The 10,933-nt window shown below is 32.9% G+C and overlaps 1 protein-coding gene across 2 annotated transcripts; it reads left to right on the top strand.

Annotated features, from left to right (window-relative positions):
• Positions 1-5,783, top strand: LOC133315778 (protein IQ-DOMAIN 14). Of its 2 annotated transcripts, none has more exons than XM_061517446.1 (7): positions 1-430; positions 1,082-1,128; positions 1,549-1,637; positions 2,268-2,669; positions 3,584-3,823; positions 4,471-4,602; positions 4,849-5,783. In XM_061517446.1, exons 3-7 carry the CDS (start codon positions 1,572-1,574, stop codon positions 5,584-5,586), a joined length of 1,578 nt encoding a protein of 525 aa, XP_061373430.1. In that variant the 5' UTR covers positions 1-430; positions 1,082-1,128; positions 1,549-1,571; the 3' UTR covers positions 5,587-5,783. The 2 variants fall into 2 exon arrangements, with proteins under 2 accessions (XP_061373430.1, XP_061373431.1); XM_061517447.1 differs by having other exon boundaries at positions 2-430; positions 2,271-2,669.
• The last annotated feature ends 5,150 nt before the right edge of the window (positions 5,784-10,933 follow it).

The following is a 10,933-nucleotide window of genomic DNA, read 5'->3' on the forward strand; positions in this document are numbered from 1 at the left end:
CACATAGTCTTCCCATTGAAGTAAAGTTGGTTGAAGTTGTCTACATTGAGTGAGAAAGTGGCCAACCAGCACCCTCTTTCTCTTCCTCTCATCATCATCATTATAGAACCAAAAGATAGAAAATTATAATTCCCACAAAAACAAAGAAAATTATAATTATAAATCCCACAAAAAGTTGAAAGGTGGCTAGAGGAAAGTAACTTCATACAACCAAAGGGAATTGGATTCCAACCTCCAGAGAGAGAGAGAGAGAGAGAGAGATTAATATTTGAGAAAGCCAACCAAGGAAGAAGAATCATGTGGTGCTGGAAAGGCGAAGGAGGATAAAAAAGAGTTAGAGAGAGGGTATCCTCTTCTTTGCTCTGTCCTTTGTCTGTGACAGCACTTTTAGAAGTTCTAGCAACGTTGGAAGTTACTGCCAACCAACAAGGTATCTATGATTTTAGTGTTTTGTGTTTGTTATTAGTATCTTTTCAAGATTTAAGGTTTTGGGGTTGTGTTAAATTTGTTAATTATTATTATTATTATTATTATGGTTATAAATCTTTGTGGGCATGGACATGTCTGAATTATGATTATGATTTTTTTTTCCCCTTTTGCTTCTGAATTCTCATCAACAGAACATAAATTGACCGTACCTCGGGATCCTCTTAACTTGGTCTCAACTCTCGAGACTGTCAGAAGATTATGTTTTCTTAAGATTATTGTTGTTGTTTTTTAAAACTGTCGGAAAACAATTCACTTTCTATCTGACATGTTCATTACTTGGTCTTTCCTCTCTAATGGAATTGACTAAGCCTTCGCAGATCATGTAGGATTTTCTTTCTTCTCAATTTTCCTTTGATTATAGAACAAAAATTCCTTCTTTTTTTTTTTGGGCTTTTAATGTTTGACAGTGCTACCTTCTTCATGTACCCTTAGATTGGTATCTTTGTTAATACAAATATCAAAATTAATTGGATTAAAAATTATACCTTTTTTCTCTTCTTTCCTCTGCATAATTCATGGGTGAATGAAAAGGGTTTTTCATTTCATTTTCATTTGTTATTTATTTATTCAATTATTTTTTGGCCATCAACAGCCTGAAGATAAAACAGAGATGCTGCCTCCTTGCTGGCGATCGTTCTGGTGAGCTTAACTCTCTTTAACAATTTCTTGCCTAGATAAAGAACAAACGTAATATCTACCAAAAAAAAATGAAAAGAAGAAGAAGAAGCATAATATTGTTCTTCCATGTTGATTGTTATATATATAGCCTTAGATGATGCTGTCAGAGCAGAATGATTTATGTTTATATGAGAACCTTTTTGTGTTCTTGTATGCTATTCCATCTTTAATTTATCATATGTCCTTGGTCTGTCTTGTTATGTAAGAATCGTTAACTTGAAGTATAATTCTTCACAGTATATAAGACATGAATGATTTTGATCATACAACTACTGAATTCATCTTATATTTTGGGATAGCTGAAAAATTATTAATTATAAATAAACACCAGCATGCACACTTGCACAGGCCATTATCTTTTATCTTCATTTTCTCTTGCAGGAAGAAACAGTAATGCTATTGACATGGGAAAGAAGGGAAGTTGGTTTTCTGCAATCAAGAGGATTTTCACACACCACTCCAAGGGGAAGGTAGTTAATATAAGTTCCTTCCTACATTGTCTGTACAGAGAAATGTGAAATCTTTGATTTATTTTTATATGTTGTTCTTGTTGTTGTTATATTTGGCTTTCTTTTGACATCCCCTTTACATGCCAAAAAGGTTAACCATTTAAGGCTGGAATTTTGATGAATAATTTTGTAGCAGATTTAGTGACACTGGACTGCAATGGACAGACCTGTGGCAATATTAAGAAATTTCATCCTTATGAAGCTTCCAAGTTTCTACAGCACCTAAATTCTGGTCGATAGGCCTTGTTGATGTATAATGATGTTCCACATGAAAAAAAATCTGTCAAATGTCAATTAGGTTCCTTCATAATCACTAATAGATAATTTGAAATATTGCAAAATTGATCTAGGAGGTTCCTTGCCATTCATCAACCATTCTTACATTATATTGCTTTATGCATTAGTTTTAAGTTTTTATGCCCTTTTTATCTGAACTCTGAAGCAGGAAGCAACATCTGCATAATGATGGCCATTTTATTTGGAAGTCAGTCTTTGCATAACTCTGCCTTTAAAGTTAGAAGAAGTTTTGTTATCAAGGTGAACTTGTTTCCATCTGCAGATTGATATATCTAATCATTTTTAATAATATAGCAGGATTCGGATAATCAAAGCACAAAAGAGAAGAAGAAAGGTCTAGGAAAACTAAGGCATGGAGAGACCAATTCTTTCATCCCCCTCTTCAGAGAGCCAAGCAGCATTGAAAAAATCTTTGGGGACTTTGAAAGAGAGCAACAAATATTAACAATAAGGCCTCCCACGCCTTCTGACCAACCCAAAACCCCACCTGTTGTCCCTCCTAGAGCTGTTTCTCCAAGGGCTCCATCTCCGAGGAATGCTTCTCCTAGGGCTCTTTCTCCGCGAGTTGCCTCTCCCAAAGCTGCTTCTTCCCGGATTGTTCATCACCACAAGGAGGTTGGCCACAGACCAGAACCAACTTTAAGGAACCAGCATGCCTCAGCTACTAAGATCCAGGCTACTTATAGAGGTTATATGGTAAGCTTTCATTTTTTCTTGTTAATGTCATAAATAGAATTCAGGTTTTGTTAATGTCTTCCCTTAGATACATGTTAAGGAATATGAAATGAAAACAGAAGTATTTAATAACTTGAAAATCTAAAAAGTATTTAATTCTTTCTTCTTTATGTAATTATGATGATTTAGTAAAGGGTAATGAATACTTTGTAATGAGCGCAAGTTAATAAAACTCAGAATTGAAAGATAGACCATAAACTTCATTATCCAAATCTTTCTTGGCTCCCATATTGCTACTTGTTTGTTTAGATGCATATCATAAAAAATTGCGATTGTTTGAAAGTGCAGAAAACTAAATGAATAATATACTCCATCTGTTTCAAAGTAATTGTCACTTTAGATATTCTAGTTTGTTTTAAATTATATTTCACTTTATAAAACTAAAAATGTATTATTATCCCTTTTTTCAATTTTATCCTTATCTCTTGGTATTTCTACCAAGTGGAATGAAAGAGCATAAATGGAATAAGAGGATGGTAAAGTCAAATGAACTTATATTTTCTTAAAATTGAGAATATTTAATGACTTTCTTAATACTTGTGCAAAACCTTAAACAGCACATATTTTGAAACAGAGGGAGTACTTCATTATTCTTCATATTGACAATTAAATTTGTCCAACAATCAAAAAATGCAACATAAATGCACTTCATGTAAAATTATTTTCTGGCAAAAATAAATGTAGCCATGCTCATTTTGTCAACCTTGGAAAATTATGAGCCTGAATTGACTGATTATTGTGTCAGTTTACCTTGAGAACATGAATGGGTCAGTATTTACTTGCAGAATGTTGCCCCTTGATCCATTAATTCTACCTGCTCTTCATTGATATGAAACAAAGGATCCCCCTTGTGATATTTAGTACTTGCAATACAGGCCAGGAGGAGTTTTAGAGCTTTAAAGGGTCTGGTGAGGCTTCAAGGAGTGGTAAGAGGACAGAATGTGAAGAGGCAGACTGTTAATGCCATGAAACACATGCAGCTTTTGGTGCGAGTTCAATCTCAGATTCAATCTCGAAGAATCCAGATGTTGGAAAACCAGGCACGATATCAAGCTGAGTTCAAGAATGACAAGGATGTGGCAAGTACCTTGGGGAAATTGACTTTAGGCCATGCTGTAAGCTCTCTAACTTGGACAACCCTTTGGACTACCTAATGGAAACTTATTGAGAACTTATGCTTGGCCAACTCACTTTAAATGTTGAATACTTGTTAATTTAGGCACTTCAATATTAAAGGACTAAATACAACCCTTTGTTGTGATGCCTTAATGGTAAAGCTATGTTTTTTGCTTTTTTTCCTGTTGCTGTGGGTTACACAATGGTAGGTAGCCATCTCTCTTCCCTTGCTCTCTCCCAAGTGAATGTGGGTTTTGATCCCAAGTCCTTTCACTCATTGCAAAGGACTTTACCAGCTATTTCTTAGCCAGTTGACTCCTTCAAATTTTATGACTAGATGAGCCGTTGGGGTGGGTTACACTATGACTTAATTTCCTAAATAACCAGTTATATAAATTTAATGAACTATTCATGTTTTGGGTGGTATGTAGTTACTATATACTTCATAATCCTGGGATTGTGCAATCACAATTTGATCTATTCAACTATAGATGATCCTGCTCTTCCTTATGATTTATATCATGCTAGATATAAAGTTAGTATTATGTTATTCACTGTAATGTGAAAAGCCTGGTGGCTTTCCTACTGCCTTTATCTTTATGAAAATAAAAGTAAGTGATTTTGTTACTTTGGAATTTTGGTGTAGTCTGAGGCAGGTAACAATGATGAGTGGGATGATAGCTTACTGACAAAAGAGGAAATAGAGGCAAGGTTGCAGAGGAAGGTGGAAGCAATGATCAAAAGAGAAAGAGCAATGGCATTTGCATATTCACATCAGGTACTCACCAACACAGCCTAAACTTTTCAATCTAATTCTTTATCAAAAAGAAAAAAGGCACTTTTATAAATTTGTTCTGTTATTTTCTTTTTCCAATTTTGAATGGGATCACCTGTTCAATTACTTTCTTACTTAAATCTTTTAAACTAGCATTTTAAAATAAAACATCTATGAGATTACATAAGACAACATAGTTGATTTCAATTTTTCATCTACTTCTTATAACTTAATTGATTCTACCAACAGTTGTGGAAAGCCACTCCAAAATCAACTCAAACACCGGTGACAGATATGCGATCCGGTGGATTTCCATGGTGGTGGAACTGGTTGGAAAGACAACTGCCTGCAGCAGCAAATCCACAAGAAAGACAAGTCTTGAACAATTTTCAACTCACACCTTCAAGACCATATTCAGAGCAGAAAACTAGTCCAAGACCTGCCTCAAGCACTCATATGAGGCATCATTTTGCCTTTGACAATATGGATACACCAACTCCAAAATCCACTAAATCAACTATTCTGACATCTTCAAAACCAGCCAGAACTCCTCCATATAGAACTCCACAAGCAAACAGCTCAAGCTTTTCAAAACATACAAGGCCAAGGGCTGTGGGGGCTAATTCACCTTTTGATGTGCCACTGAAGGATGATGATAGTCTCACAAGCTGTCCACCATTTTCTGTGCCAAACTACATGACTCCAACAGTTTCTGCCAAGGCCAAAGTACGTGCTAGTAGTAATCCAAGAGAAAGGTTTGGTGGGACTCCAACCAGTGATTCAAAGAGGAGACTTTCATTTCCTTTGTCCCAAGGAATTGGACCCTTTAAATGGAATAAAGGGTCCTTGTTCTCAAGCAAGGATCCTAGCTCTCAGAGGATGCCAGATAAATATCAGTCACTTGAATCTTTAGGAAATGTGAGTGTGGATTCAACGGTATCTTTGCCCGCAAGAGTGGGAAGAAAGCCTTTTACAAGATTTGTGTGATTTATTTTGTTTTTATTCTTTTTTTAACCATTTTTATTTTGTCCATGTTGGTGGTGTTATCAGTTATATTATGATTATGATTGAGTGTATTGGTGATAGTTTGACAAGAAGTATACCTGTTGTAAACTAATAAAAACATGATAGGAAATATGATGGTTTGATAAATTTGATTGGAACTTTTCTTTTTTTGGGTTCAATGGCGCTATACAATTCAATTTTCTTTGTTCTTAAATCCATCTATCTACTAATTTCTTTGGCTTAGTGTTGCTAATTAACTAAAGCTCCCATTTAGAGTAGAAATATTTGGGAGCTTACGATTTGACTCGATTTAGGTTTGGCTTAACATGAATTTTTATCAAATGAGTTAAGGTTAATTTTTTTTTTTTAAAAAAATATTCAATCAAAACAATTAAACTTTAAGTCATTTAAAAAAAAATTACACTTGATGTTGATGTAATGACTTATTTGGAGTGTGTGTATAATATCTATATATTATGTATTAAAACTTAGGTGAACTTCACTGTACAAAGCTTCCCAACAGGAAAAAATGGTTAATTGTAAGCGATTTTATCCTTATATTTTTGTAAAGAGATGATTTTTCAAATTCAAACTCACCTTCTATTAGAATTAATAACTTATTTTAGGGTTTAGTGTGTGTCATTCAAAAGGACACAAATTGTGTCCTTTTAGTGACTTACACAGAGTATGACCGGCCATACTCCGTGTAATTATGAAAAGTTACTTTTTTTTCACTGTACACGTCAGCGATGTGACTAAGGAGAGAGAAAAAAGCAACTTTTCAGATTTACACAAAGTATGATCGGTCATACTTTTTGTAAATCATCTAAAAAGACACAACTTGTGTTCTTTTAAATGATAGTCTTTTTTCCCTTTATTTTATCGGGAAAAAAAAGTAGTAGCTTTATCGCTGCTTCAAGACTCGATTTATATATATTAAATTTATGGGTTCGCTTTTTCTGCAGTTACTGAAGATAAGTTATCTGCAGTAATTCCAATACGACGTCGTTTTGGGGCGGAAACCATGGTGTTATTATAATTTTAATTTATTTCAGGGTTATTATAGTCTTTATAATTATAATTTTCTAATCTTTCAATCTCAAAATGACATCATTTTGAAAGTAAATGCAGATAATTTATCTGCATTAACTGAAGAAATATTTTTATTTAAATTTATATACTACTAATTTAATTCGGTACTTGGATCCAGTTACTCATTTAATTTAAAAGTGATTCTATGGGCCACGTCAAATTTAAAAAAAAAATTGGAAATGGATTCCCTCGTCTGAGAAAAACACATGATATGATCAATTGGAAGATCACAACCATTCATGGGTAAATCAATGGTTATGATTTCGTAACTATCTATTTTAACATTTTTTTTCTCTCTTCTTTTATTACCATTGACCCACCTTTATATGATTATAATTCTTCCCATGACATGATCACGTGAATTTTCAGAGGATCCCAATCAAAAAAATTAGACTGAAACACTAGATTTCAATGTCAAGTTTATTCGGGTCTAAGCTGAGCCTTTTGTACCCTACTTCCAATGCCATTCTCAATGATCCGAGCGATGACTACTATCATCACTCAATTATATAATCTACTACTTTTCATAGCATATGCGAAGAAAAGATGCACTAGAACAAGAAAGAAATGTCCCATTTCATCTTGGATTATATTTATCTCATTTTATATGAGATAAATAATTTTCTTACACACACAAAAAAGAGATGGGTTCCACTACTTTTTTTTCTTTCTCCTCTTACTTATGGGTTCCGCTTATAATTTTATTTCTACAACATGAGATAACTACTTTCCTACAACATAAGAAAAGTATTTCCGTTTCATCTTTCATGCAATCTTATTTTTAATTTTTTACTACAGGGAAGAATGTTGTGTACACCAACCAATAACAAGCCCACGCCTATTGTTGTAGTTTACAAGATACCACGGACCATACGTTTTGCCGTTTTGCCGTTTTGCCTCAGCCAACGTAATTCTTTGTGTCTGTTTCTCTGTGAACTTAACTGTAAAAGAGTACCCCAAACGACACATCAGCACAACTAAGACACACAAAACACACACAGGTATGAAAGATACTAACATTATTAATCTTAGGTAAGAAACAAAAATATGCACATTTTCTTTTGAAGAATAGACATCAGCAAAGATGGTACCAAAGAACAATGATTGCATAATTCGAATATCTGGCAACATATGCTTGAAGTTGACAAGCCAAAGCAAAAACCAAAACTGGTAAATAGCTTGCGTGTTTTGGTTGATTTCATACGCGTTGCTCGAATTCTATTGATGTGGATTTCTATTAATTCGACATTTGTTCACGTAGTGTACAAGAAAAATAAAACTAGACAACAATTTATTTACACTCTTGTCCAACTTCAGTCAATTCTATGGAATTTGTATTTGTCATTTAACATGATACAACAAATTTTCCTACACACACAACATTTTATGAGGCCCACATTTTTTGAAGAAAAAAGAAAAAAAAGAAATTACGGCACGCAAAACGAATCTCTATAACATTACACAATCACTTTTCCTACAACATAACTCTTATAAAATCCTAATTCTATAATAGAAAAAGAGTTTTTATTTTCCAACTACTTAATCAAGTATAAATGCAACATACTATGCGTATATATGCAAAATGATTACAAAAGAGTTGGAAGGGAGAAGTAACTATTAATTTTAGGGAAATAATACTCTCATGTCACATGAGATACTCTCATTTTTCTACACAAATTTTTTTTTCGTGTCAAATAATTTTTCTTTTCTTTTTTAATATAAAATATGGGACCCACATTTAACTTCTCTCTACTATTTTTTCTCCTACAATCCTACAACATAAGAAAAGCTAAACCCTTAATTTTATCCTTTTATAAGGGAACATGCTATGCGTATTTCTTTTCATGTGCCTCTCTTTAACCAAAGATCCATAATTAATAATAATATGAATTTGACATATATGATTATGGGGATAAGTTATTCTGCTTACTCTTAGTTTGCCTACCTTTGTCTACTTCTCTCCACATCTTTAGATTATAATATTATCTAACGTTAGAGATTTGCGGGATAAAATAAATTTTTTTATCCCTTTCTTTCTCCTCATTGCCTTCCACCCTTTCTCTCTCATCCCACCCAAACGTCCATCATCTTCGTCAAGCCTTCCATCAATTTTGAAATTTTATAAAGGACAGAGTCGAAAATTCAAAATTAAAAGTTATTCTACTTACTCCTATATTGCCTACCTTTTGCCTACCTCTTTCATTACCGTTGGATTACAATCTAATCCAACGGTTCATATTTACGAAATAAAATAACTCTTTTTTTTTCTTTCTTTCTCCTCACTTTCTCCCACACCCTTTCTCTCTCCTCCCCCTTTCTCTCATCCTCTACCCTATACCTATTTTTTTTTCTTTATCTCTGATCTCTCCCGAGGTGAAGGCGCGCGGAAGCATCATGCGATTCATCGACCACAGCATTTGAAATCATCGTCCTTATCATGTTTAGTTATAGCAGTAAGTTGCGCTTGATTGGCTATTCATTCTAGATAGAAAGGAAAAATCAAATCGGGCGAACTTGTTCTATACTAATTGGAGTCGTTGAAAATTAGGCTCTCATAAACTCATTTTCGTCGATCACTCACTGCTGACAAGACCAACATATCTTGTTTTTATTGTGACAAGGAACTCAAGCAAACTGCTTAGTGTTTCATTTTCATGGGAAATAGAAATGGGAGAATGACAGTCAGAGTCGTTAGCAAAACCTGTTTAACCCAAGAAGCAATTGTTAAACCACAAAATCTCCCAATACAATTTCCCTCCTCTAATTTTCGTATCTTTCATCCCCTTCTTTTCTTATGAAAGTAGGGGAATTTTTCATGGTGTTAAAAAGGATAAAATATGATACGATTGAGACTAAGCCGTTACAAAAAGTATTTATCAAAGATATTTGGTGTTACCAATTCAAGTGTCAAAATAATCAATTTCCCTTGCGTAAGAACTCGGGTTCAAGTGTTCTCTTGGTAGCAATGAAGCTTGTTGTGGGGGACTTCTTTGAAATGACAAAAGTGGATTGAATAAAATATGAATCCTTAAGGACGATGATTTCAAATGTTGTGGTCGATGAATCGCATAATGCTTCCGTGCGCGTTCATTTCGGCAGAGATCAAAGATAAAGGAAAAAAAATAAGTATAGGGTAGAGGATGGGAAAAGGGGGAGAAGTGAAAAAAAGTGGGAGAGGAAGTGAGGAGAAAGAAAGAGAAAAAAATGGTTATTTTATTTCGTAAATATGAACTGTTGGATTAGATTGTAGTCCAACGGTAACGAAAGAGGTAGGCAAGACGGGAGTAGGTAGAATAACTTATCCCATTATGATATATGTTAAATTAAATTAAATATGAACTCTAATTTCTCAATGAGTTAGTAGTAGCTAAATTTAATGATTTTACCTTAATTTAAATTTATTCATACAATTTATACATATTCAGTAATTTTTTAATAAATATGACTGTTAATAGCTTAAATTTTACATGAAAAAGTCAATAAAAATCAATTTTATAAAAAAATAAGAAAACAAAATTTTAATGAAAAGAGAAAATAGTTAAACTTAAAAAAAAATATGAGTTTACTCTTTATATAAAAAATTAACAGTTTTTTAATAAAATGAAATTTTATAAATTTATTTAAAAGATTTACATATTTTCTTACTTAAAAATTTTAAGATATTTTTTTTTAAAGACAAATTTTAATATACTTTTAATAAAATGAAATTTTATAAATTTATTAAAAAAATATATAATCTATACAAAAGCACGACTCTTTTATATTAATTATAAAAGGGTTTTATAAGAGTTATGTTGTAGGAAAAGTGATTGTGTTATGTTATAGAGATTCGTTTTGCGTGCCAGAGTTTTTTTTTTTTTTTTTGCTGCGGGCCCCACAAAATGTTGTGTGTGTAGGAAAATTTTTGTGGTCATGTTAAATGATAGATGATAAACCCATTATAAAACTACAATATCATTATTAGAATTATAATAGATGCCTCATGTTAAAAAGAAAAACCTCAATTTAATTTTTTTAATATGATATTCCAAAAAAATATACAATTATGTAATAGGAAAAATTATTTGTCCTTTTAAATGACACAGCTTGTATCATTTTACTCTCACAAAAAGGTGGAACCGACACCTTTATTTTTTTGTCCACTCTCCCCCCTTCCAATGATCTATTTCTTTCTCTCACCTAAAATGACAAAACTTTATATCCTTTAAAATGACTCACACTTTTGCCTTATGTAATA

Source organism: Gastrolobium bilobum, unplaced genomic scaffold (assembly GCF_033153095.1).
Source record: "Gastrolobium bilobum isolate Gb01-03AN ecotype WA unplaced genomic scaffold, APGP_CSIRO_Gbil_v1 utg10138, whole genome shotgun sequence".
In the NCBI taxonomy this organism is placed as follows: Eukaryota; Viridiplantae; Streptophyta; class Magnoliopsida; order Fabales; family Fabaceae; genus Gastrolobium; species Gastrolobium bilobum.

Excerpts from the sequence above, each read along its gene's own strand:
- LOC133315778 (XM_061517446.1), top strand. The coding sequence starts at position 1,572 with ATGGGAAAGAAGGGAAGTTGGTTTTCTGCAATCAAGAGGATTTTCACA. Across the intron at positions 1,638-2,267 it reads CACACCACTCCAAGGGGAAG|CAGGATTCGGATAATCAAAG; the intron begins GTAGTTAATATA and ends TTAATAATATAG. Across the intron at positions 2,670-3,583 it reads CTACTTATAGAGGTTATATG|GCCAGGAGGAGTTTTAGAGC; the intron begins GTAAGCTTTCAT and ends CTTGCAATACAG.